At 57.4% G+C, this 24,646-nt stretch overlaps 9 protein-coding genes across 9 annotated transcripts; 4 read left to right on the top strand and 5 right to left on the bottom strand.

The window, feature by feature from the left end:
* Positions 1 to 1,861: 1,861 nt before the first annotated feature.
* On the top strand, positions 1,862 to 4,406 carry SCHCODRAFT_02541235 (uncharacterized protein; the record flags this gene model as incomplete). Its single annotated transcript, XM_003031902.3, has 9 exons — positions 1,862 to 2,087; positions 2,204 to 2,242; positions 2,436 to 2,452; positions 2,552 to 2,622; positions 2,802 to 2,878; positions 2,961 to 2,994; positions 3,083 to 3,179; positions 3,392 to 3,838; positions 3,931 to 4,406. The coding sequence occupies exons 1-9, from the start codon at positions 1,915 to 1,917 to the stop codon at positions 4,404 to 4,406; spliced, it is 1,431 nt and encodes a 476-aa protein (XP_003031948.1). The 5' UTR covers positions 1,862 to 1,914.
* A 610-nt stretch (positions 4,407 to 5,016) lies between these two features.
* On the bottom strand, positions 5,017 to 5,807 carry SCHCODRAFT_02502958 (uncharacterized protein; the record flags this gene model as incomplete). The annotated part of the gene is made up of 3 exons (XM_003032341.2): positions 5,017 to 5,549; positions 5,606 to 5,717; positions 5,769 to 5,807. 3 exons carry the CDS (start codon positions 5,805 to 5,807, stop codon positions 5,017 to 5,019), a joined length of 684 nt encoding a protein of 227 aa, XP_003032387.1.
* A 581-nt stretch (positions 5,808 to 6,388) lies between these two features.
* SCHCODRAFT_02624921 (uncharacterized protein) lies at positions 6,389 to 7,721 on the bottom strand. Its single transcript, XM_003032342.3, has one exon. The coding sequence runs from the start codon at positions 7,394 to 7,396 to the stop codon at positions 6,527 to 6,529; it is 870 nt and encodes a 289-aa protein (XP_003032388.1). The 5' UTR covers positions 7,397 to 7,721; the 3' UTR covers positions 6,389 to 6,526.
* A 1,801-nt stretch (positions 7,722 to 9,522) lies between these two features.
* Positions 9,523 to 12,256, top strand: SCHCODRAFT_01124883 (uncharacterized protein). Its single transcript, XM_003031903.2, has 8 exons — positions 9,523 to 9,563; positions 9,617 to 9,728; positions 9,785 to 10,184; positions 10,487 to 10,600; positions 10,633 to 10,839; positions 10,895 to 11,278; positions 11,348 to 11,494; positions 11,668 to 12,256. The coding sequence occupies exons 3-8, from the start codon at positions 9,987 to 9,989 to the stop codon at positions 12,175 to 12,177; spliced, it is 1,560 nt and encodes a 519-aa protein (XP_003031949.1). The 5' UTR covers positions 9,523 to 9,563; positions 9,617 to 9,728; positions 9,785 to 9,986; the 3' UTR covers positions 12,178 to 12,256.
* Positions 12,257 to 12,613: 357 nt separating this feature from the next.
* SCHCODRAFT_02502581 (uncharacterized protein) lies at positions 12,614 to 13,450 on the bottom strand (the record flags this gene model as incomplete). Its single annotated transcript, XM_050343134.1, has 4 exons — positions 12,614 to 13,084; positions 13,141 to 13,219; positions 13,256 to 13,338; positions 13,388 to 13,450. The coding sequence occupies 4 exons, from the start codon at positions 13,448 to 13,450 to the stop codon at positions 12,614 to 12,616; spliced, it is 696 nt and encodes a 231-aa protein (XP_050199884.1).
* Positions 13,451 to 15,009: 1,559 nt separating this feature from the next.
* Positions 15,010 to 16,684, top strand: SCHCODRAFT_02624913 (uncharacterized protein). The gene is made up of 5 exons (XM_003031904.2): positions 15,010 to 15,291; positions 15,344 to 15,467; positions 15,521 to 15,762; positions 15,812 to 15,897; positions 15,949 to 16,684. Exons 1-5 carry the CDS (start codon positions 15,172 to 15,174, stop codon positions 16,538 to 16,540), a joined length of 1,164 nt encoding a protein of 387 aa, XP_003031950.1. The 5' UTR covers positions 15,010 to 15,171; the 3' UTR covers positions 16,541 to 16,684.
* Positions 16,685 to 17,190: 506 nt separating this feature from the next.
* On the bottom strand, positions 17,191 to 18,740 carry SCHCODRAFT_02701028 (HAD-like protein; the record flags this gene model as incomplete). The annotated part of the gene is made up of 3 exons (XM_003032344.1): positions 17,191 to 17,273; positions 17,332 to 17,591; positions 17,641 to 18,740. 3 exons carry the CDS (start codon positions 18,738 to 18,740, stop codon positions 17,191 to 17,193), a joined length of 1,443 nt encoding a protein of 480 aa, XP_003032390.1.
* Positions 18,741 to 21,114: 2,374 nt separating this feature from the next.
* SCHCODRAFT_02502742 (uncharacterized protein) lies at positions 21,115 to 22,123 on the top strand (the record flags this gene model as incomplete). The annotated part of the gene is made up of 3 exons (XM_003031905.2): positions 21,115 to 21,192; positions 21,253 to 21,351; positions 21,404 to 22,123. The coding sequence occupies 3 exons, from the start codon at positions 21,115 to 21,117 to the stop codon at positions 22,121 to 22,123; spliced, it is 897 nt and encodes a 298-aa protein (XP_003031951.1).
* A 513-nt stretch (positions 22,124 to 22,636) lies between these two features.
* On the bottom strand, positions 22,637 to 23,785 carry SCHCODRAFT_01212747 (uncharacterized protein; the record flags this gene model as incomplete). Its single annotated transcript, XM_003032345.2, has 5 exons — positions 23,445 to 23,785; positions 23,257 to 23,391; positions 23,053 to 23,208; positions 22,859 to 23,005; positions 22,637 to 22,807 (listed from the first exon to the last, which is right to left on the bottom strand). The coding sequence occupies exons 1-5, from the start codon at positions 23,526 to 23,528 to the stop codon at positions 22,637 to 22,639; spliced, it is 693 nt and encodes a 230-aa protein (XP_003032391.1). The 5' UTR covers positions 23,529 to 23,785.
* Positions 23,786 to 24,646: the final 861 nt, after the last annotated feature.

Below are 24,646 nucleotides of genomic sequence, written 5' to 3'. Positions count from 1 at the left end.
GACATCCGGACGTACCAGGCGTATCGAATGAGGTCAGTGAGCCCAGTCTGTACTCCTTGGACGCAACCAGGATATCGCCTCTGACGCGCTCGGCATACAGCTCGATCCGGACATCTGCGCCATGTCCAGCAATGCTACGACGCAAACGATCAGCGGTGACGCGGGAAGGAATGTAGCGACGCACAATTCCAAAGACTGCTCCTTACTCGGATCGCAACGCTTGCTTTCGCCCTCGACCGTCGCAATCGCATACAAGTCTCTCGAGGGGCCTGTGATTTTGAACCTTGGAATCTGAGGAAGCCCATCTTCGATGGGCGCGACTTCACGGACCGCCTTTGTAAGTCAAATGGGGGACAGGCCAACGGAGGAACTCACACTGGATCGTATACAGGACCTTGCGATCCATGTCCTGACTTGCTGTCCCTGCGCTGATCGACATGGGGGTCGGTGAGAAGACGCGTCAGCAACCGATACACAGCCTGCTTGCTGTTGACGTCGCGATTCGCACACGCGCCGTCGACGTGCTGTTTTTCTCACGTAGAAGCATCGATGCGGCCCGAGGGTCGCGGCAGTGGGCAATCTCAATGCTGTCGTTCACCTCGCCGATTCAGAAGCTCGGCAGATCAGTCATCGGACTTCTGTCGACTTTGGAGGGGACATCCGGTTGATAGTTACACGCGCAGTACCCTAGTATACGGTAACGATTGTCGATGAGGTACCGCGTGCAGTAGCCAGCATCGTTCTCGTCCTCGACGACTCGGAACCTCTTCGCGAAAGGCCTTCTGAAGAGTCCGCTCCTTAGTCGCCTAGTGAGAACCGCGAACGAATGACTCACGAAATTGCCCAGAGATTCAGCAGCTCCCACTGCCCATCCGCCTGCTGGACCAAGTAGCTGCCAGTCCTACTCGCCGTCGACTCGCGAGGGCGCTGTGGGACTCGTCGTGCCGGGCCTCGCTATATCCATTCGCAGTGCCTACCGCGACAGACATGCGTGTTCCACGTCGTCTGGGTGGCTGCGCGGAGGCGCAGATACTCAGCGACGATGGAAGCAGAAGACCCTCAGGATCATAGCGCGTAGTGATGAGGGGCGTACAGGAAGGTCATGCGTGTGAGCCGAGATCATTCGTGAGACGGGTGCAAGACGTACTGAAGAATTCGCAATGTTTTAAGCAATTGCGGTGGACGGCGTCGCGGTCGGTCTTGGCGCGGAAAGGTGCTGCTCTAGTCGTCTTCTCTAGGGCCGCATCTTGCTCGTAAATTCGATTGAACCATCCGACGAATCGTTTTTAGAATAATATCAGCAAGGCGGAGGGTCCAAACGTCGCTCGCGACTCACCAGAGGTTTTGAGTCTACGCAGGTGAAGATGCTCTCGCATGAGTCTGTAGGTGCTCGGGTGGGGCAATTTGAGCTCAGGGTCTCGCTTCGAAGAGATGAGCCATGTTTAGCGAAGACGCGAACAAGGGGCTATCAATTCGACATGGGAAGATGCGGATACCTTTGTGTGTCCGGCTCGATTGAGGTTGGAGAACCGCATTGTAAGGGAGAGACGCATTCTATTCATGTGGGAACTGGAGTGATTGACATCTACGACGAAGATCTTCTGCCCCGAGCAAGACATCGAAGTGACCCGGTCATAGACTTCGAAGTCGGGTTGTCCAAGGTAAGGCGAGAAATAATGAAGCATTTGAGTCGAAAGGGAGGCGCTCACTCCAGGTCGCGGGTGCAGCTCTTGAAAATGCGAAGTTCACGACCAAGGAGACATGACGGTCGAAGGCAGGTGATGCCGGGACCGGGCCGGGAATCGACACGCGACGGGATCATCGTTCGTGGCCAACACAGCCAAACAAAGGCTAACTCTGGCCAACATCTCGCTCGTCCACCGAATCATTTGTCCAAGAGCATATGCTATAGTTATGGCCGCTGCTGTGAGTACGTCTACTGGTAAGAAATATGGAGGTATTCCGGGTATACCACCCGGGACGATCTTCCCAAATAGAAAGGCTTTGAGAGCTTCGGGCGTGCATGCGGAAGTGCGCGCTGGGATATTCGCCGAGAAGTATAGAGATGGAGCGTACGCAGTTCTTCTGTGCGTAGTCTACTGCATCCCTTCTCAGCCAATCTGCGCCGCTCTGGCAATGCACGTATATTCGGCCGCGCCCGCTCATTTCGATGACCCTCTAAACCGACACACAAATCCTACAGAAACGGAGGATATCCAGACCAGGATCACGGGGAGCTTATGTACGTGCATTAAACTCTCATTTATCTCTTCAAATCTTGCAGTTCGATTCTCGATTTCTCCCTTGCCGGCCATCGAACCCCCTTGTCTTCTCGGAAATTTGCTCAAGGCAAGGACTCGTACAGATCCCATCGCTTTTCTCTGGATGAGGTTGCACGTGTGATTTTATGTAGTGACTGACCCTCCTTCTGCCAGTGAATACGTCGGGCAAGGTACGCTGTAGGATCCGCCCGCACATAGTCCCCCAAATGTCGTTCTTCTCCTGATTTCCCTTTCTGTCAGGCATACCTTTCATGCTGACACATTTCCAGGCGGGCTTGACAAACCTGGCGGCACACAAGTAGCTAGCCAGAAGTGGGACTGGAGGAACAGGTCCTTGCAGGTGCGTTCGGGCTTCTGACCTAGCAGCCGCGACAATGTTTTCTTCTGCTCCGCCATCTCTCTCGGTGTATGTTTCGTATACGCGAACTTTCCCTGAACTCGCTATTTCTCTTCTCTCCCATCTTGTTCGGCCATCTTCTGCGCACATCCATCCTCCACGTGCTGACATGCACATTCTAGCAATCATACGAATCGCGCAAGCCCGTTCGCGTTGTCCGTGGATATAAGCTTGACTCGCCGTATGCGCCGGAGCAAGGGTGAGTATATCTTTGCGCTCCTTTGGCCGACTAAGTGTTGTCATCTGGGTCCGCGTCCTTTTCGCTCATCGGACGACTTTAGGTTCCGCTATGACGGTCTGTATCGAGTGATCAGGGTGCGTGTCGAGCTGCCTACTAAGTCTTTGAATTCTCGTAGTCATAGACCAAGTCGCCAATCGTCGCCCTTCGCATCGCTTTCTACAGCATATCGTCTTCACGTTTTCGAGTATCCTGATCAGTGTTACAGGTCTTCGGCCGAAGAAACCCGCAAAACTTGCTCGAATGCGTCGCGAGTATGCAGGTCAGGATTCTCTTCCCCGTCTAAGAACACGCGGATGAGCGAGCGACTCGAACTATGGACTTCCCTTCTTCCCGTCGGCATGGACTGAAGCGCCGAGCTCTCCCACTCTTCTTGTGCGCTGACTCGATCGCGTCGAAGGACTTCGCGAACCCTGCGGTTTTGAGCGCATATACCTAGCTTGCTGATGATCCGCCCAGCGCTTGCCTAACCAGACCAACCGCCTCTGCCGCCGCCTCGAAGCCCGACGAAGGCTCCGGCAAATATCCACGTCTTCGCCGGCGGGAGCAGTCAGCTGACTGCGAACGGCAGCTCTCATGCGCGTGCGGGAGCGGGCGATCGGACACACTTGGAAAGCAACGCAGGCGAACGGATCGCAGGGGCTTTGATAGAGGACGAAGGCAAATCCTCGAGCAGGACTGAGGGTGAAGAAGACGATCAAAGGGTCGATGACGAGAACGACTCATCCGCGATGAGCATCGAAGAGGACGAGTGTGCTCGTCATTCCCACAGCGTGACCTCCCCGCTGGTGGCACGCTCGCGCATGCGACCGACGCCCGTAGCGAGCGATGGCGTGGAGGCCGAAGAGGAGCTAGAGATTCGGGAGATCTTGAGGACGTCGGTGGATGAAGAACAAGACACCGAGAGCTCGACAGGGAAGGGTGAGGCGAAGAGGGCGAGAGCGAGAGCTCGGAGGAGAAAGAGGAGGATGAAGGCGAGAGGCCCGCGGTCGACGACACCTCGTCGCAAACAGAGTCTGTCAGGAGACTATGCGCGGCTATGCTGGAGGCGGCGACGGCCTCGGAGCTGGCGTCGAAAACCACGCTATCGAGTGCGTTACTAGCGGACGCGAGGGAGGCCGAAGAGACGTCGACGGATGCGAGCGAGGAGCCAACAGGCGGGGCAGACGAGACAGCAGTCAAGGTAGACGAGCCGGCACGCGAGGCAGACGAGCGCCAATCGCCCAGCTCACCGCCCGCAATCGACAACGACCTGACCATCGCTATGGCTGAGCTAAAGGACTTTGCGGCGCTCTTCGACGCGGCGATGCAGCGGCTTCGCGACGCTGAGCGCGCGGCATCTCACTCTGGTGCACCCACGTCTTCTCGGGCCACACCTTCGACAGCGTCAACGACGAGAAGTGACTTTGAGGACACGCTCGGGGATGCGGTAGCAGCTGCAGCCAGCGCGGCTGACCTAGCGTCGCTGGCCATTCGCCGTCGAGCGTAGGGCGTGTTCTTGCGGTTGTCGTAGGCTTTCGTCGGCAGTCGTAGGGATGAGGGCTCTTGAAGATCGTTGTCTTGCGCTTGGCTTGAGAATGGGAGGGCGCGCTTGCGCAGCCTGTATGCGTCTTTTGATTCTCTCGACACCGACCATTCACTTCTTGTCGCTCCTCTGCGAGCCAAGCCATTCCCGAATCGCCTTCACTATCGCTTTCACTCGGGAATCCGTTGATGGCAGATGGATTTTGCGCTCTTCGTCGTATATCTCGTCGAGGAATCTTCACGCGTGCATCCGGTGGCGCTTAAACGCTGACAACGTCCTTCAAAAGCGATGCTTGAAGAGACGGGTGGTACAACCTCAAGGAAGAGTCCGAGAGGCGTCGTGTTGTATCTTGTTTATCTTGTCTATTCAGTGTAACGTTAGTACGAGCTGTCCCGCAGAAAGAAAGAACGGTTGACAAGATAGGATGTGCTATGGATTTTCGGAGGACTATACTCTGCATACGAAAGGAGTCGAAGCAGAGCGAACTCGAGAGACGAACATGGGAGTCAAGCACAGAAGGGTACAACAAGCGATAGCTATGGATGACATGGTATACAGATATTCATATCCTCTATCAGTATGAGGTCGCGCTTCCGAACGACCTACAAACGCAGTGCCACCAGAACGCGGTCTTTAAGCAGAGCGACGGTACCATACCCGAGGGCCGGTGATTATCTATTTGCAGCTCTTCACTATGATCGTCGAAGCGCGTGCCCTGTCCGACTCTAAGGATCCCGAACTCGGGCATGAAGCTCCGCGTGATGGGGGTCGGCGGAGCGCACATAGCGAGCGGTGGCGCGGTGGCAATGGGCGCCGCCACCGGAGGAGCAAAAGCGGAGAATGGTGGCAAAACAATGGGCGGCGGCGGAGGGAGCGCGATCTGGGACGCGAGCGGGTGCGCAACTGGGACAGGTGGCGCGATGGCGGGTGCGGTGGGCGGCTTGATGCTCGATGTGGCATGGGCAGGTGGCGGCTGCGTGAGTTGGTCTTGGGCTCTTTGAGATTGAGGGAGGAGTCGGAAATTTTCTTGATTGCTCTGCGCTTGTGCTCGAGTTTCGAGGCTCTGGGACTCTCGCACTTTGACCTCCTCTCGTCCTCCGAGATCATCTGTATGGATCGCGTCAGTCAAACGAAGGAGGTCCAATGAATGTAGCATCGGGGACGCACCACTGTATATGCGGCGTGGGGTTGCGGAGGTGGCTCGTCGTAGAGGGACTCGTCTACGGAAGGGCCGTCGATGATCTCCTTCTCGTAGTCCTCCATAAAGGACGCATGCTAAGCAGGATTGAGCGATAGATGTGGCAATTGTCTGAATGACATGCCTACCTGATCCTTCAGTGTGCCGGAATAAGCGTCGGGCACCATCTGCATCTGAGTCTTGGACTTCTGGAAGAGAGACGCGTATGCCACGCGCGAAGCAGACGCGGACGAGAAGGGGCTCGCAGATCTAGAAAAAGCAGCGCCCAGGTAAAGAACAGGGTCATTTATACATACTCATGCAGTTTACCAGATCCCACGCCCTCCAGACACCGCTGGTATGGCCACGATTCAGACTCCGCCAGCTTGCGGCCGAGCTATTGAGACCTCGCCGCTGTGCGGGTAAAATTTCGTGAATGCGCAGCCCATATGGGCTCCCCTTGGTTGATCAGATTCTCAGCGAGTCATTTCGCATGCGTGAAAGCGATCTGCTGAGCGCTGAGTTGGGCGGACAATGGTGGTCAGGAGGACAATGGACTGATCGGGTAGCGGGCGCTTACGCGTCGATCAGGTTCCGAGGTCGCGGATCAACTTTTGTGATAAGCGGGTGTGGGGAATGTGATGTGCGGGCTTCGCCGAGGCTTGCATGTTGATGTTGCGTCGAGCGAGAAGAAAGCAAGGGTGGCGGGGGATGTGGCGACGGCGATGGGGAAGCTCGACGCCCAAGGCAGAGGAAAGTCACGATATAATGCGCTTCAAGAGATAGCATGGCTTAAATACAATGAGGCATACAGTACATACAATAGATAGAGAGCGTGAATGACAAGCATACGAAAAGGAAAGGACTGTCAATTGATAAGTACGACAAATAAGCGAAGATAGAGAATTCACGGCCGACGCCAGACATTGTTCGCGCTCCACCAATCTTGCACCTCCGGAGAAGCAGCCTTTCGCCGCGCAGTCTTCGCCACAACCACCGTGTTCGTCTCAACCTCTTTCTTCATCACTTCCTCTTCCGCTCTCTCCCTCTCCTCCGCCCTCTTCCTCTCCTCCTCCACCTTCCTCTTCTCCTCCTCCAGCTTCTTCCCCCTCTCCCTCGCCGCCCTCACCGCGTCCACCACCTTCTTCACCCTCTCCGCCGTTCGCTTGGCGGCTGCGTCCTTGCGTGCCTGCGCCGCCGCTGCATCCTCTTGTGCTTGCGCTGCCGCAGTTTCCTCTGCTGCCTTCTTCACCTCCTCAGACGCCTTCCTCACCTCGTCCTTGCGTGCCTGCGCTGTCGCAGCTTCCTCCTTCCTCGCCTTCTCCGCCGCCTTCTCAGCCTCGTAGATCCTTCGCAGTAGCATGACGCGCAGGTCGCCGGTCTCCTCGTCTTCTGAGTCGGGGTCGTCCTCGGCTAGGGTGGCCTTTGAGTCGGGCTCGTGCGAGTCTGTCGAGGCTGAGGCGGATGAGTCTTTCGAGTCCTTCGGACCAGCGCCATGTGGGTGTTTCGAGGTTGAGGCGTCGGAGGTGTCGGAGGCACGTGGTGGCGAGGCGTCTGAGTCTACGCATCTCTCTTTGTTGACGGTGTCCTCATCCCCAACCTCCGTATCACTTCCATCGTCCAAAACAGCAGGATTGACTTCCCAGTACCGCAGTGCTGCGTACCGCGTACGATGCCGCATTTCGGCGTGTCGAGTACGATACCTCGCAGTCGTGCTGACGCGCAGAGGAGAGGGGCGGAGGGGCCGGTCGTACATGTAGGGGTGGTAGATGTGCATGGTGGGCGTGAGGCCTGAATGATATTGAAACTTAGGGGGTGGGCGAGGGTGTAGTGGGAAGGGAGGGCGAGGGCGTGAATGAGGGCGAGAATGGGCGCGTGGGTTAGGGTGAAGGTGAGAGTAAGGAGGTGTAGTGGCAGAGATCGACCGTAAACGCGCCGGCGCGTCGAGTGTTAGGGTCCAATGGGAAAGAGTGGCGATGTTGCGAAGTCTTTCGCCACTGAAAGGCTAGGCGGGTGGGCGATGGTCCGTTGGCTGGTCAAGCACACGAGTGGCGGACAAAGAGACGACTGATAGCGAGGGACTCCACTGGATAGGGCCTCGCTTCAGTGGATAGAGCCTCACGCTAGACCAGTGTTTGCGCCGGGATGCGCGAGCGCGAACAACTGAGCGCTGGCGCGACTCGGAGTGCGAGAACCTAAGCAATGCCGCGAGGGCGGGCGAGCGCCACCGAAAGAGCCTGACGGTCCGTCGAGCGCACGGGTGGCGGGCGATGAGTGAGAGTTCACTGGATAGCGGATGCGCGAGCGCGCCAGTCGTTCAGCGCGAGGCGAGCGAGCGCGCCAATGGTTGAGCGGAGGACGAGCGAGGATGCTAATGGTCCGGGAGCAGAGCGAGGGCGCTAATGGTTCGCGCGCGGAATGAGAGCGCAATATGAGCACAAACAAGCAGCCATGTGCTCATTTCCAAGCAGGCGCGGCACTACAAATCAATGGCGCTTGCCCGTTGGCCCAAGCATCGGCGGACAATCTGCCGGCGTCAACAAAGCGAACGGCTGCCTATTTGGGGAGACAATTGCGCGCCGGTCGAGCTCCGGGGACGATGTGACGTGCATGTTTGCATCGAGACCCGATGACTCTGGGTTGGCAGGGCGTGTTGGACTTGGGAAAGACGTGCAGAGGCGTGGATGATGCGAGGCCGCGCGGGCCTGTGCTGGGGGAGGTGCATATACCCACCTTGATGATGCAACTTTGCAAAGACAGTCACCGGGATGAATCCGAAGTATGCTTTGAAGGAATACGATGTACATCGGAGGAGGTATACAGGAAGGTGGGGAGTTCACGGACGGCGCAGCTTCAGAAATCCAAGTACGATCACTACGACATGAATGTCCTGAAGGCTGGTGAGTGGTCATCCTTGGAGGAGAAGTCTACACAACGCACCTAAGCCATGTGAGAGGGAAGCGGAAAGGTGGTTGCGGTGAACGAGCGCAGGCTCAAACTGTAGCCAGGTCGTCGATCGACCTCACAACGAACAGGGAGGATTAGCGCATTCTCCGAAAGTCAGCTTGTAGTCTGGCTACGGTTAGGCTGTAGTATGACGGAGGAGACGAGGGCGAGGGGTCGTTGAGCTTCGGGGAACATGACGGGGAAGGGCAAGATGATGCGGAGTCAAAGCGTCGAGCACTGGCTTTACTTCCGATCCCAACCTCACGCAATGGATTTCCGGACCTTTCCCTCACCTTTGCTAGCTAGAGCTGTTTGACTATGACGATCACTATCCGACAATGCATCGGCGCCGAGCGTTGGTGGTCTGATCCTCAAGGGCGTGTTCATCTCGCCGACTGCGGGACGCCGCCCGGTCAGGCGCTCGACAAGCGCTGACCTGTTCCTAGCGCCTCTCAAAGACGCTCTGTGCTCTTCAGGTCTATACGCGTCATTGTAGCTTCAGCGGCCTCGCTCGCGCTGGCCCGTCGCCCGTGCGCATTGAGGAATCGTTCGCATCTACTTCCCGATGAGCCAGCTGCTTCTCCTGAATGGCGACTCTGACGCTCACTGCGTCTTCCTCTTGAATATGGGCCTCAACGTCTCACCTGAGGAACGTTAGGGATGCCGACTGGTAGTATATACAAGGACACAGTCTCCTCTTGTCAGGTACATCTTATATCGTTGCACAAGGGCGCATATACTCACTCCATGCAGGCTGGAGTGCCTCATAGAGACTTTCGTAGGGCGATGACGCTATGCAGCTGCGCTCTGTAGGCAGCTGCGTTGCGACGGCGTCGACCTGGTGAGTCGTGAGTTCGTCTCACGCCACACCCGCCTCTTACTCTAAGCTCAAGGCAGGCATAGGCGTCGCTCGACTATCTTCTGCAGCACTTCCTTGCATCATGTACCCTTGATGGCCCCATTGCGTGCAATTCTGGTCAACCTCGGACCACCGCTTGGCATGAGCATCAGCTTCCCTAGACTGCCTCGTTCTGTACTGACGAGCTGACAGCTCAGACCTTCAGGAGAAGAGCCCACTTGCAAGATCAAGTCAGTTGTGCCAGGGTGAACAAGCCGCCTAAATCACGCTCGATCTCGGAAACCTGCTCCCACAACATCTGAAGGTGCGCTAGCTACCTTGATTATCGAGGCATGCAAGCATCACTAAGTCACAGCGTAGGATCGGGAGCCCCTTGAGCGACAAACGCCCCGAAGACCGAATTTTGGCGCATATAGTCACCAAGTAAATGCGCGCATAGACCTCAAAGCGAATCTCAAGGCTATTATCGCCCACTGATTTTCAGTCCAGTCCCGATGCGTACTCTGCCGGACTCCGTTACCTTCCATCCAGTCTGTTCGCCGCTCTCCTTGACCCTCGTCAAATGACGCCGAAGTCCATCGTCAGGCGCCGCATGCCGTTCCCAAAGCTCGCGCGGATCCGGAAGCGCTTGCTGCTCCCGCGGATTCAGAAGTGTCTTTTGCCGGCGCGGATCCAGAAGCGTCTTTCGCTCCCGCTATCCCCGCGCTCGGCCGTGGGCATTGTTCTCCCACGCGATCCCCGTATGGCGATTCTGAGGACGGTGCGTCGAGGCTGCGGTCGAGAGTGTTGGAAGCGACGCCGAATGACCGCTAGGGCCTGTGGGGGAGGGGCATGGCCGGCAGACGCGCGAGGCTGAGGGGCGGGGGGATGCGTGACCGCGTGGACCCTGGAACGCGTGGCTGCGGATGGCCGTCGAGGGTTCATTGTTCTCTGGGAATATGTGGCGATTTGATTGGGTGGCTTGTTGTTCGTGTTTACGGCTGATTTCGATCCTTGCTCTCGTCTGACCGTCACGGACACTGCTCACGTCCCTGCTCTCTAGATCTCCCACGAACTTTCCAGCCTTCGATTGACGATGCCGCCCACTACCACGACGAAGAGCGCGCCGCGCAAGTACGGTGGCAAGAGCAAGTGGGATTTGCGCGCGCTTGGTGTGGTGAGAAGGTCGCTGAGCCAGTGCGCGTAGGTGATGGCTGACGCTTTACTAGTATACCAAGTCCACAAAGAAGAGCAAGGTCGGCGCGGCGAAGCCTGCAGTCGCGACAAAGCCTGCGAACGCGAAGCCCGGCGCGACAAAAGCGTCAAACTCGACGAACACGAACGACGAAACGATGAACACGAACATAAACAACGAGACAGTGAACGCGAACATGAAGAACGAAGGTGGCAAAGTGCAGGATAGGGAGGTCATGGAGGTGCGTCGTCTCAATAGTATAGTGCTAGTATAAGGACTAACAATATGCGCTATAGATGTTCCGGAAATTCCAAGAGGCTCAGGCGGCCGAAGCGCGGGCAGCGGGCGAGGTCGTTGGTTGCTCGGAGAAGTCCCAAGCTTGTATCGTCTCAGAGCCGTCCACCGCCTTCACCGACAAGCCCTCGTTCGACTTTGGCAGTTCTGATTCTTCCAACATCTTCGGCGTCTTCGACTCAACCAACATCTTCGACGACAAGCCATACGATATCTTCGGCCTCCACGAGTCACCTGATATCTTCGAAGACAAGCCCTCGTTCAATTTCGCTACCACGGCCAGCGGGGAGCTGGTCCTTCTCAACTCGCAGGGTGTCGAGGTGTCGGTTTTGGGGACGTATTCGATTCCAGCAAAGGATCGGACGCCTACTTTCGAGGGAGAGGTGGTGCGTACTCAGTTTCACGCTCAGAAACGAGTATCCCACGACTGCGGTGCTGACGACGTCTCTGAACAGCATTTCTTCAGAGACTGGACCCAAGAACAACTCGACGAGGAGCAGCACGCGCCCATTAACGACCGAAAAGCCGCCCGCCTTCGCCTAAGACGCAAGCGTTTCGACTTCGTCGGCGGGCCGGGGTATAGGGTGTATCTGGCGAGGAGAGTGAGTGTAGACTTGTTTTCGGATGTTATGTTCGTCGTGTGAAGTCGCGTTGTCGCGTTCTCTCCATTTCCCCTCGACGTGTTGTTGCTCCCTCTCCTTCACCCCCACCTGATTTCTTTCCTTGCTCGCCCATTCTCCCCGTCTCTGCGCCCTTACTCACCCCCACTCTCCAGGAACGCCGCCTCACCGCAGACGAGGACGACTTCCTCCCCCGCAAGCGCATGCACACCACCGAAGACCTTGCCAATATGCGCGCGAAGTGGAAGGTGAGGAGGGAGAGGCCGCTAAGGGAAAGGGCGCTGCGGAGGTGTCTGAGGATGGCGTATGCGGGGCGGGTGGGTGAGGGGGCTGGGGGGGACGCGGATAAGGCGCGTAAGGAGGAGGAAGATAAGGGGCGTGTGGTACTCATGAGGCGAGCGGTGCTTTTGAGGCTGAAGGCGGATGTTGGCATGGGCGACGACGTCTACCAGGTCGACGAGGTTTATGCGGCGGGTGGTGAGGATCATCCGTTGGGCGAAGAGGATCATCACATGGAAAGCCTGGAGGAAGGGGAGGGGGAGGACGAAGACCATCCAATGGACGACGGAGAAGAGAACGAGGACGACGACGCGGACGCGCCCCGCGTCCCATTCCAGCGCGAGTCGACGCCTGAGCCGGAGGGGGAGGAGGATTGGATTATGTAGGATTTACAGAGTGTACTGAAGGAGGAGCGTGGAGAGGCGTGTGAGGTGCCGATAGGTAGGGTGGTATGTAGGATCAAACGAGTGTAAGCTACGGTGGATTTTTGTCTTAACAGATGCATATACGACCGAACGACTAGGAATACATCACACTTTATGCGCGCTCAGCTGCCACAGCGCAGTCTCTCGCGCATTACGCGCTCAAAGGGTCGGTTCCTTTGGAGGCGGCGTGCTCAAGAAGTTGGTCTTCCGGGCACGACGCGATCAAGCAAGATCATGACTCTCGAGCTCCGGGTGAACGTGTGCGTTCATGCAAGCCACTGTATATGGAAACGCGAGATACATGAATTACAAGAAATTAAAAGTGAGATATGTACATCGGAAGCAAAGAGATAAGGGTAGCGCTGAACGCTCCACACAGGCTGAACGCTCGACACAGTCACTTCCGCCACAGAAGGTTCGACAGCGGAGCCATGACTGGGAAGTCGAGGATGGGCTCAACGCCCTCGAGGTCGAGGGAGTCGAGCGGCTCGTTGGCTTTGGTGGAGACTGAGAAAGTCGCGGACGAGGGAGAAGGCGCCAAAGTCGCATCCTCAAAAGAAGGCAAGCATATCATGCCCTCGAAGGGAAGCAAGAAAGTCGACGGCTCGAAGGGTAGAGGCGACGTCGCGGACTCGAATGGTAGAGGCGACGTCGCGGACTCGAAGGGCAGAGACAACGTCGCGGACTCGAAGGGAGGCGCGGGCGACGAGGTCGTGCACTCGGAAGACGTCTTTGGCTTACTGACAAGCGACACGGTTGGCAGCTCGACAGAAAGCGGGACTCTGGCCAACTCGACCAAAGGTGAGGCTTCCTGCGTCTCCGCAACGTAGTAGCAGATCTGCGCGTCATATATTTTGCCAATTTGGAGCTGAATAGGTGAGAAAAATCAGACGTAAGCGCTGGAGAGCCGGTATGGTGACGCACTGAGGGAAAACGCGAGGGAGATGATTGCGGCGAGAGAGACGGCAGGGACGACGGGCTTGACGGCGACGCGGATTCAGAGCTTGACGGCGACGCGGCTTCAAAGCCTGACTGCGACACCTCTTCAAAGCTGGTGACTCTACTGGTCCCCATGCGCTTCGCAGCGCGCATCAGCGCTGGGGAGTCCTGCGTTTTGGCGCGCTGGGTGGGGGTCAGTGAGTGCATATATGCAGACTCGGAGGACACTGACTGTCTCCCAGAGCGCGATTTTAGACGTGACGTTCACACCGGAGAACGCGAGGGTGAGGACCATAGTGAGGGCGGGAGCGGAGGTAGTAGAGGGGGGGCGAGAGGTAATAGAGGGGGGGAGCGGAGGTACTGGGGGGCGGGAGCGGAGGTACTGGGGGGCGGGAGCGGAGGGACTAGGGGGGGAAGAGGTGAGGGGTGAAAGGAAGAGGTGAAGGTAGGAGAGAGAGGCGCGGAGAATCGAATGACATCAGTTGGCCATGGAATACCCTCGACTGACCATGCGCAGTCTCGCCATGTGGCCGTCCCGTGACATCCCCGTGAGCGGCCATTTATTGCCTAATTAGGCTGTCGTCCGACGAGGAAAGCCAGGCGTGGACGCGAGCGCGTGATTTCGGCCCAGAATCGGACGAGCCATGCATAAGTACCTGAGTGTATTTGGAAACGACGACCTGCCCATTCGTTTGATACTTGGAATGCGTGTTCAACGGAAGTTGGTTGTCTTCCACACTGGAGTATATGAAGAGTCGTTCACACCGGAGTACACGATTGGGAGCTTCGCAGATTGCTGGAGCTTTCAGTAGCTTTACCAGCCACGCAGACGCAGCCATCGTTGACAAACATGGAACGGGGCGTTGTTGTGGACGTGGAACGAGGCGTCGTCGAGGAGATGGGAGGCAAGAGAAGTTGATCGCAACCTACTTCCGGGCTTCCTCGATCAATTCTTCTGCTCCTTCCATCATCAATGCTGCGACGCCTTCCATCATCTCGGCCCCGACTTTTGGGCTGCATGCTGAACGCGTTCCTTCATCGCGAGAGGTGGTCAATGTTGCTTCGATGGGCCTCGCATAACGTCCTGACTGCCTCGAGCTCTTCCCTCGTGTGTTGTCTCACACGGCTGATCAGCGCTGGAGTCGTTGCTAAACTCCGCGTTCTCTCGATATGCGGTCAGCTCGCAGAAGCCATCACTGCTGGCGAGCAGACTCGCATGTTTACATGACATCTGCGCATCAGTCTTTCCGACCCGTTGAGCTAGCGACGTTGTTCTCCTCGTTCGCTCGCTTTTAGCATGGGGCGGTTTGAGGGACTTGGCCTGCTGCACCTTCGGTGTCCTTCACTCCCTCGTCGTCGGTTGACGCGTCCGCCTGCACCTATGGTTCACCCCACAGCCTCGTTTCTGCCTCCGCACGTCTGCGGGGAACACCCTCCGGCTTTCGCACGCCATCCGGACTTGCGGCAGGAGAACTTGGGACGAAGAGAAGGGAATGCTTGAAGCGTAGTACACTCGTCTAGCAGCTGCCCTCTACTATACCGGTACTTCCCTTTGTCCTTGTGCGCCCTCCCACGTCTATTTATTCTGTCCCAACGTGAGCCAGTGCTGCGCAACCCGCTGCGCGCTCCACCAAAGTTGAACTTGGACTCACAGTCACCCACAACCTGCTCTTCACCATCAAGTCCTCCCCAGATGCCTCGTCCGTGGCTCAGAACACCCGCCGCCCCTGGCGTCGAAGAGGTAAGAGTTGAACGTGCCGTGGGGCCTAGGCCGCCGCCCGTGCACGTGGGCGCGAATTGGAACTCCGCTCCCGAGGGCATTCAAAAAGCGGGCGTCGTACAGCCTCTTTCCCCAACCACGACCGTCGCCGTCGCCCGTCCCCGGACCAGTCCTTCGTTCTCTTTCACCCTTCTCCTCTCCCGGACGCGGCACTCTCTAGTAGTCCATACCTCCCTGCACGGTCGACCTCGCACCACCAACCAAACCGATCGTTATACCATCCCAGTTCTCATATAATGTCCCCTGTCAACTCGCTCCTCCTCTCCTCGGCCTTCCTGGCCGCGCTCGCCAAGGCGCAGTCGACCTTCCCGGCGACGCCTTTGGCGGAGAAGCACTACAAGTACCCGGATGAGATTGTGCGTGTTCTGTTGGGTGTGATGCACGCCGATCGCTGACGGGCATCTCTAGCCGTACAAGGTCGACACCGACGAAGGCCTCATCCGCGGCACGCAGTTCGGCTACAACCTGTGCAACTCGACGACCGAGGGCCAGGACGCGCTGTGCCAGACCAGCTTCCTCAACTCGCTTGATGGTGCGTCCAGGCATGCTGTCGGTCGTGCGCTCTATATTTACGCGTTTTCGTAGACTTCTGCCTGTGGGCGCCGTCCGAGCCCAACTCGATGATCGCCGACACGGAGGGCGAGGAGGTCGCGTGGTGCACGAAGCCCGGTCGTGGTACCCGCCTCATTCCCGAGGGCGCGCTCACGGGCGTGCAGTTCATGCGCACCTCGGCGTACGTCCAGGTCATTGGCTTCATTGATCAGACCAAGATCAACATCGCCGACGGTGACTACGGTGGTGAGCTCGACCCCCACGGTGCTGATCTCGTGAGTGCTCCGTCAGCTTTTCTTTGCCCGTCTTCTGATCTTTCTTCAGCGTGGCAACCCTATGGGTGGTCTCGTCTACTCGACCGCTTTCAGCTCGAGCGGCGATGAGTACACCCAGATGATTGAGTGGCACAAGTGCGTAGACCCCATCACGTCCCGTCAATCCTGAGACTGACACCAACACAGCTTCATGGGTGGCAACGCCTTCTGCTTCAAGGTCTGCGACCCGTCGAACCCGCACGCCGCCGACTACTGCCAGCACATCTACGACCGTATCGGCTGCGCGTACAACGCGCCCAACAACGCCCAGGACAAGGTCTTTGAGTCCTGCGAGGGCGACCTCCAGGACTTCCCCGGTGTCTACACCGGCGAGGACGGCCAGGTCACTACCTACACCCAGCCCCCCGAGTCGCTTGGCGCTATCACCACGATGCCGTACCAGCCCAAGGTGCCCGCGTCGTCTAACTGCCAGACGTTCTCGAGCGCGGAGCTCTACTCGGCGCTTTCGTCCGTGAGCGCGGATGGCGCCAACTCGCACTCGGGCTCTGCTACCTCGTCCGGCGCGGAGTCGAGCAAGACGTCGGGTGCTAGTGGCTCGGCTACTCGCGGGGCGGCGACGAGCGGTGGCTCGGCGGCGAGCGGTACGGCTGAGGGCGCGCAGGCGACGAACAGCAATGCGGCGATGGGCGCGCGCGTCTCTGCGGAGGGTGTTGCGTGGACGGGTGTCTTCTGGGCGGGCCTCGCGGCCGTCGCTGGCGCGGTGGGTGTGATGGCGTGAGCTTGAGCACTTATACGCCTATGTCGTGTGCGGTGACCTACTCCTCCGTTGATGGAGTATCACTCGTCGACTACCTTGTATTCACTGGCTATCCTATCATCCATTTGGTTATTGACTTTACGGTTTCGATGTTTTGTCTCTGGGTGCGCGTGTATCTTATATCGGTGCGGAGAGCAGGCCAGTAAAGTGCGTCTTGCAAATCGATGATTGCTTGATTTCTACGACTGCTTGACCTCTACGGCTGCCTGAACTATCCGTCGGCTATGTTGAGTACAGTGGGTGGGGGAGATGGCAAGGACTCCTCGTGAGTACAGGGACATCTTCGTTGAGAACCCAGCGCAGGGGTGTCTTCGATGAGAAGCGCGCAACTTTAGACGATTACTTATGGTACTCTGATTCCAGAGGTCTAGGGGATGTCGATGAGAGAAGAAAGCAAAGAGGCACTATCGCTGGTTGTAAATGTGTAGCAAGGGCAGATATTGCTCGTAGACAGCGGCATTGCCGGGTGCTTTCAATTACGAATCCAAGTGCACTGGACGAAAGCAAGGCAAGGATGATAGCAAGGCAAGGAAGACTACATACGAATAGCAAAAATACAGCAACGAGACGAAATAAGTCTATAGTAAGTCAAAGGCACGAGCAGGAGCATGTCAAGGAGATGGCGCGGAGCTCTTATAGCCCACGTCCACCTTTGACGCGCGGATGGCGTTGATAGCTAGGGCGGTGGTGAAGCCTGGTGAGAAAATGATCAGCTCGACTGTTTTTCGCTCCTCGACAGACATGATCCTCACCTCGGTTGGCAATTAGCACCCCGTTCGAGCCGTACTTATAGAACCATCCGCAATCCCAGCCGCCGTCGACCTGCTGCATTTCGAGTAGGCGTTGGAGGTCTGGAGAGGCGTCGACGCTGGCGGTGCGGCAGCTGATGATGCGCATGGCGAGGGCGAGGGCGTCGCCGGGCATGTTGACGCGCTCGCGGCAGCGCTCCTGGAAGACGGCGAACAGGCGGTGTCGCGCGTCGGAGGATATGGAGAGGAGGCGGCAGAGGAAGCTGCGAAGTGAATGAGCAAAGGGAATAAAAGTCAGTCGAGCGAACGTACTACAGAAACGCTTCAGCAGGTTCGTAGTAGCGCGTGCCATGGACGTAGGCTCGATGCCGAAGAACTGATTCGACCCAATCAAATGTCTGCTCGAGCTGGTGACCTCGCCCATTGAGATGAAAGAGGCATAGCGCGTTCACGCAGACGATCGGATCGACGCGCGGCCGCGATGGATCAAAGTAGACCTGCAGCACGCCATCCGCGTTCCTCAGCCCGAGCATCCTGTCCATCACCCGGTGCCTTGTCTCTTCGGGGATCCCCTCCGCGATAGTCATACCGATCGAGCTGGTGTCTGCGTCAAAGGGGAAGGCACGGGTCGTGTACTGGCCTTCTCCCCGGAAGAAATTGAACGGGCCATCGTAGGTGGTGTACTCGACGAGGGTGGGGTCACCGAGGGCTTCAAGGATGAGCAGCTGGGCAAAGTTCTCCTGGATTACGTGCCCGGTGGAGGTGAAGGATAGGTGACGACCGGCGTTGGCGCGCATGTAGGAGAAGGCGCGCTCGACTGGGTCATCGCAGAGGTTGTGCAGCGCGCGCTCGACGTTTGCGAAATCGTCGTAAACGACACCCTTCATGCCAAAGGAGCGCGCGGCGAGGACATTGTCGAACTTATCGTCGACGAATGCTGCGCGTGTTGGATCGACGCCCGTCTGCGCGATGACGTGCCGAAAGAAAGCGAGGTCGGGCTTGCGCTCGCCCGCATCGGCGGAGGTGAAGACGCCGTCAAAGAGGTCCCAGTCCGTAGGCTTGGTACGCAGGACCGCCCAGTCCGGCCCGGAGATGTTCGACATGGCGTACACCCTCCGCCCGTCGCGCTTCAGATTTCGGATGAGGGAAACCATGGATGGACGGCTTGTCAAGCTATCGCGCGCGCCCTGGAAGGCAGCCGCGACGTCCGTGGCGTCGAGGCCGAATTCGGACGCAGCGGCGGCGTAGGCCTCGCGCTCCGTCATCCGGCCGCGCTCGTAGTCGTGCCAGCTGGGCGTCTCCAGGATGGCGTGGAGCGTCTTCGGCGGGACGGCGGTGCTAGGAGGCGCGTTCCACGTGAACAGAACGTCTCCGAGGTCGAAAATCAGGGCGTCAATGGCGGCGGGACCCATGGTGACGATGAATAGGCGAAGACGAGCTGGGGGGGAGGAGCAATCGGGCGTGAGCCCTTTAAAGAACCCGGCGGAGTGGCGCTGTTGTAGCGGCCGTCTCGTGAGTCGCTAGCACCCGCGCAGCGCTCACCTATCAGGCGGCTATCGCTTTTCCCAAGAGCGTCGGCGCCCTTCTTCGGGAGGAGCCTGCACAGCACGAGCTAATTTCCTATTGCGCGATAGCGGCCGGCGGTACTTTGGATACATGACAGCAGCCCTGCTCCAATTTTCAGTGGAGATAGATTAGGTTGTGAAGACGATCTGCGTGTCTTTCGAATGGCCTGCGTACCCAGTGTCGCTTGAGCGCCAGATGCTCGGGGTCGCGAGATACTGGACAGTGATAATGCTTTTCTGGCTGAAAACATGAAGCAGTTGGACCGGGACACCGGGAAATCATCTGTAAGCGCGTCAGGAGAGCACACAGTCTGTTCATGATGTTTGGAAAGGGTATGTTACCCAAAGTGATAGAAATGGTCGGTCGTATTGCGCGCCGTTCCATGAGCGTGGGACACCGATGCGCCGAGCATGCGGGGAGTGTCCAGAAAGAGTAATCCCGATGGAACAAATAGTCGTGTGGATAAGTCGCTGGGTCCCTTTCAGAGATGATGAGGGGAAGAGGGCATACTTGTGTTCAGCTATCTCGAAGATGAGTCGAGGCGACGACAGTGCCGTATACAAGGACGGATGGGTATGTGATCAGATGTACGCGAAGAATTCCCATGACTTACAGGCTATCACGGCCGTCACTCAATACTGTCGTTCCAGACTTCTCGTCGATCCTGGCTAGATGTACGTACCCGAACGTGAGAGGTCACGCGAACGAGCACCGCACGTCGCTTCCGACGTTGTCGGTGATAGGCAGATGAGCAGCATGAGTGGTATCTGTAACCGAGAGCTGTCGAGACGTTAGATGTTTGCAGCAGTAAAGATCTGACTAACTCAAAAGAACCTGAGGGTTAATGATAGCATGAACCTTGCATTAGTATTCAGTACAGGCATCGCTCTGACGGAAAGGCATATCAATAGATTGAGCTGACAAGTTTTGTCCGATGAGACCAAGGAAGACGGCCAACGAATCACGAAAGCATATGCAATACGCAGTTTGCTGTGTACGATGCGTCACATAGATCATTTTGTGCATCGCTCGCGTGCAGCAGCCTCCAAACCGTGGCGCAGACAGCTGAAGCTATACGCCCAATGCTGCAGTCGAATGAAGGTTGAGTGATTTCGTTATATCGAAAGATGACTCCCTTATCAGGATAGGCATGAAGATATGACATCGGCGCAGGGGAGATGAACGTAGGAAGGAAGACGCGAGGCGCGGAAAAAGCCGGTGGCAACTTTTGTCACATGCCTACGGTCACGTCACAGCGAGTTCACATCCGTCGCCCATCATTTTAAAGTGGAAACATCGTTCCCGCTTCGAGTCGCATTCTCTCCCGCAAGCATATCGGAATTAATGATCTTCTGAGCACCAGTATACGACGGTCCAGGATCCTCTGAGTCCCTGCTGAGGCTCGAGAGCAGCCCGGACCGCCTCTATTGTTTTCTTGGTGTTGTCATCCCCTTGTAGAGACTGACTCTGACAGTTCAAGGAAGATCATTAGTGCTGCAACTACCCAGGACTCAACATCAGGTAGGACAAGGCATGCAGGAACTTCTCAGCGGACTCTTCATTGTGCGAGTCATGGCGCCGCCGAAACATGCATCCGAGTCGACCTGCGCTTAACGACCATTCTAATCAGTTGACCATCTCCCTGCCTTCGACCGCCAGTATAAGTTAGCGACCCCGTCTTCATGGGCAGTTGTCCAGCGGACGACATCCTCGTTTGTCGCAGGCGCGAGATGCTGATCAGATCGATGATAAGCGCTGAGTTCTCTTCTTGCTTTTGTTCTCGCCCGACGATCATTGTCCTCAGTTCAACGCCTTTTGTTCGCCGATCTCGACCCATGTGATACCTCCGAACGAAATCACGCCCGTGACTTACGCTACCATTCAACTAACGAACTCCGCGTCGGATACACCCACCTCGGACTAGTCGGTGCCTTTCTGGGTGAGACCTTGTGTCGAGTTCGTGGGATTGCATGTTGACTTCGCAGGATCTCGTCAGGGAAAACATAAACAAGGCCATGACCGAACATGGACTGCGCAAACACAAGGGCCACCTCCCCGGGGTGCAGGGCGCGGCAGCTTGCGGGTATAAAGGTAGAAACCCGCGGTTTCCGGGCCTCTCCAAACCTGTGCGCCTCCCCCCTCTTCCCTTCCCCTCCGCAGATCCCGCGGCGCGTGCATTAGAGTCCTGCTCACTCTACTCGTCTCGCCCAAGTTTCCAGCATGATTCATGCGTCTGTAGCTGCTCTCCGGAAGGCCCCCGGAAAAGTGCAGGTCCTGATCAAGGAGTGGGAGTCCAAGGTACGAGAATTTCGGTGGCGCTTCTCTTGTGTGGATGCCTAACCTTGTCGTTCCTTGTAGTGTACGCTAAACAAGGCGTCATCTTCCCGACTGGAGAAGGAGGTCGATACTCTGAAGTACGAGGAAGGCGCGCTGCCACTGGGCATCGCATACATCGTAGTGCGTGTATCGGTTCAGCCCATATATCCTTTATTTACGCTTGCCACTGCAGAACTACGACGTTCAGGTCGTAGACAACGAGCCGCTGCCTCTTTGGCCCCAGCCCGCCCCCAAGTCGAGCATCCTCCAGTCTCTGCGTCGCTCCTTCCGCGTCTTCCAACCCCGCCCTGTACGTGCGATAGAACAGGAAGCTGCCCGCGTCCTTGAGGAGGTTGTGGCACGCTCCCTGGCCCGGCGCGAGGCGCAGTCTGCTCAGGCATCCCAGGCCAACGAGGTGCCACAGGTCGCAGAGGCATCGCTGACTGTGGCGCCACAAAATGACACGGTCTCGACGCCTCTAGACAATGGGGCACTGGCGCCTTCAGACAATGCAGCATCGGCGGTTGCTGTAGCCCCGCAGGCGGTGGCTACGCAGGACGTTGCAGTGGCGCCGACCACCGCGGCGCCCCAAGTCGTCGCAGTGGCGCCGGGCGTCACTGCTCCGCCGGTCGTCAATGTCCCGCCGGTCGTCCAGGTCTCTCAGCCGGTTTCAGCGCCACAATCGCAGACTGCCATGGCGCCCCAGATGGAGGTCCCCAATCTGGACCTGGCGAAGAAGAGGCGCACGATCGTGGTCAAAGACATCGTTGTCACCGAGCTTGGGGAGCTCGCCGATAAGCAGACGCGTAAGGTGCAGAGACTTGTGGACAACGAGGACGGCGCGCTGTTCAAGACGATCTTCAAGACGATATCACTGGCGCTGAGGCAGCCAAGCGCTAGGTCCCAGTACTAGCTCATCACGTCCGCTAAGTCCTTGGGATATCCTCTCCGTCATCGCACCTACTCGACGCCGTAGACGATCTCCTCACGGCCTAGATTCCAACTCGTGCTATACCCACCATAGATCCGGGATCCCTACGTACTAACTAATTGTTTATTGCGCGCAGGTATTGTAAGTATTGTTGCCAGTCTGCTCTGTTGTTCTCCTTATATGCTTTTCTTGTACTCTACTTTGGGCCAACCTACACTTTGATACTACTAACTACCGTCGACGTCTATGCATCTCTTTTTCTCTCCATGTCCTGCGTTCTGAAGAACACGTGCGGCTGAGGCCGTCAGAGAAACCTCACCACTCACCGACGACAGAAGTGAAAAGGTCGGCACTTGAGCACAGATATAAACGCCCGAGTCTTCGAAAGGGTATATACTAGAAATACAGAATTTACAGCTAACGATACAAGCGGCGTTTCCCGCAGGCGCCATTGACTTCTTGTCCTTGGCACGCCACTCGTCGTTAGCCCACGCCCTACTCGTCCGCTGTGGGCGGCGGCGGCGCCCGCATCGCCTCGGCATTCCTGACGAGCAACCACCTGCGAAGAGGCATCTCTCGCATGCTGCCCCTCTGACTCGCAATATCCGACGGGCTCAAGATATGGTTCTGGCTGCGGTAGTACTCGTCGACTGAAATGTCGTACGCCTGATCGCGAGTAAGGGAATGAGATGATGGGAAGGGACCTGGTAAGCGCACCTTGCGGGCGAGGTACGCCTGATAATTGGTGCTGTCGAAGGCAAAATCCTGACGCATGCGACGGAGGCGGAGTGCAGGGCAATAGCCCGCGTTGGCTTTCTGTGCATCTTGGTCGGCTTTCACGGTCTCGCGGGGAAGGGGGTTGATCTGCCAGGGAAGTGAGCAGAGGTCTGTGTGAAGGAGAGCGCACGTACGTGACACTGCTCAAAGCTAGGGTGGGAGGAGAAGATGTATTTTTCGTCATCCTCGAAAATGTCGTTGGGAGGCCACATCTCTACGACGGCGGATTGGGACTCGACGGGGACCGCGACTTCTTCGGAGAGGTCCATGGCTTCTTGGGGAGACTGCTCCTGCGATCTCGTCAGCAAAGATGCGCGAGCATGCATGCGCAGACGCACCTCCTCGGTTGGGACCTCGTCTCCCATATTGTCGAGCCAACCCTGCTGGACCATCTTGCTTGCGAGCTTGACTTCCTCGATGGTGGGGAATTCGGCAGTGTAGGAGTCGAAGTACAGGGAGAGGAGGCGGACGGCCTGAGATGGATGTCAGACAAGCCTACTCTGAGGACGGAACGGACTTCACGCACCTCGCGCTCCAGCGTCGCATTTTCCTCTTTCTTGCTAACGCCCCAGGCGAGCTGCGAGCGGTCGAGAGTGTATGCGTAAGCCATTGCTTTGTTGGCGTGTGTTGTGTGCGTGTTGTAGAGCGAGAGCGGACGGGGAGTCGACGCGGGAAGGGAAGTGGAAGTGCACGAAAATGCGCGCGTGGAGATCAGGGTATGTGCTCGTTGTCGTCAACAAGCAAATATAATCAGCAACAAAGCAAGGCGGGGTTCACATGACCGCCATGCGCTCCGAACTACCGCGCGCTCTTCGACGGCACGAGGCAACAATGCGGTTCACCGGTCGAGGCTTTCCCATTGATTCGCGCGTCCGCGACGATCTGCGAAATCGCCGGCGTCGGGGAGGTCGTACTCGGTATCATCTTCGATGGACAAGTTCGCGGGGTCTTTAGCTCAGGCCTGCTCGGCGGACGAGTGGCTGGGCGGCCTTGAGCAGTCGAACAAGGAAGTTTCCATGCCCCATGGCACGCACCTTCTATTTTCAGCCACCTTCACCTTTTGGCCTCATGTTCATCGCATCGGTAAGTCGCGGCCCTCCTAACACCACTCTTACATGTACGTGTTCTGCTAGGAGATCGACACTCCCGCTGTACCCGGATTTTCGGGCTTCCGCAGCGTCTGTGGGGCTGGTCAGTGAAGGATCGAGGCGGGGATGCTCCGCTCACCGGAAAATAGGGTACGATGTCTCGCTCCGCCGTCGGAAAGGCCTGATGAATACTATTGCCTAGCCCTTTAGGCCCGCGCGCGTCGCCTGGACGCGAGCGGTATGAGACTTCAGACATCCCTCGGCGCGCAGACGTTGTGCGAGGGCGAAGCCACACATGGCTGGCTTACGCGCTCGAGTGGCGTCGTCGAGTGGCGTGCTGAATTTGGCGACAACCACGACCTTCAACATCCATCTTTCCTGAGCGACATAGGGCCATAGGTAACTGGCCTTTCTTGTAGACGTGGCATAAACTGCATAACTCCCGGTTCACCTATCTTGACTTGTCAGTAGTGCCCAATGCCACACAGCGCCACTCGACACCCTCGCCACTCACCGACACTCGATACGTGCGCGCACGCTCTTCATTCGTCGTCACCCGGCGTTTTGCCTAACTTCCCTCAGTTTCCAATTGCCATTCGCCCAGGTTCTGGGAGCTCTTTCGCTCGGATCGGGGCTCGCT

The sequence above is a fragment of the Schizophyllum commune genome, assembly GCF_000143185.2.
Source record: "Schizophyllum commune H4-8 unplaced genomic scaffold SCHCOscaffold_6, whole genome shotgun sequence".
Classification (NCBI taxonomy): Eukaryota; Fungi; Basidiomycota; class Agaricomycetes; order Agaricales; family Schizophyllaceae; genus Schizophyllum; species Schizophyllum commune.
Note: the sequence above shows the minus strand (reverse complement) of the source record. Positions and strands in the feature narration are given on the sequence as shown.

What these genes read in the sequence shown, in the direction of transcription:
- SCHCODRAFT_01124883 (XM_003031903.2), top strand. Translation starts at nt 9,987, where the DNA reads ATGACGCCGAAGTCCATCGTCAGGCGCCGCATGCCGTTCCCAAAGCTC. An exon ending in AGGATAGGGAGGTCATGGAG is followed by an intron (nt 10,840 to 10,894) that starts GTGCGTCGTCTC and finishes TATGCGCTATAG; the next exon opens with ATGTTCCGGAAATTCCAAGA. An exon ending in GGGTGTATCTGGCGAGGAGA is followed by an intron (nt 11,495 to 11,667) that starts GTGAGTGTAGAC and finishes CCCACTCTCCAG; the next exon opens with GAACGCCGCCTCACCGCAGA.
- SCHCODRAFT_02624913 (XM_003031904.2), top strand. Translation starts at nt 15,172, where the DNA reads ATGTCCCCTGTCAACTCGCTCCTCCTCTCCTCGGCCTTCCTGGCCGCG. An exon ending in CTTCCTCAACTCGCTTGATG is followed by an intron (nt 15,468 to 15,520) that starts GTGCGTCCAGGC and finishes GCGTTTTCGTAG; the next exon opens with ACTTCTGCCTGTGGGCGCCG. An exon ending in CAGATGATTGAGTGGCACAA is followed by an intron (nt 15,898 to 15,948) that starts GTGCGTAGACCC and finishes ACACCAACACAG; the next exon opens with CTTCATGGGTGGCAACGCCT.
- SCHCODRAFT_02624921 (XM_003032342.3), bottom strand. Translation starts at nt 7,396, where the DNA reads ATGCACATCTACCACCCCTACATGTACGACCGGCCCCTCCGCCCCTCT.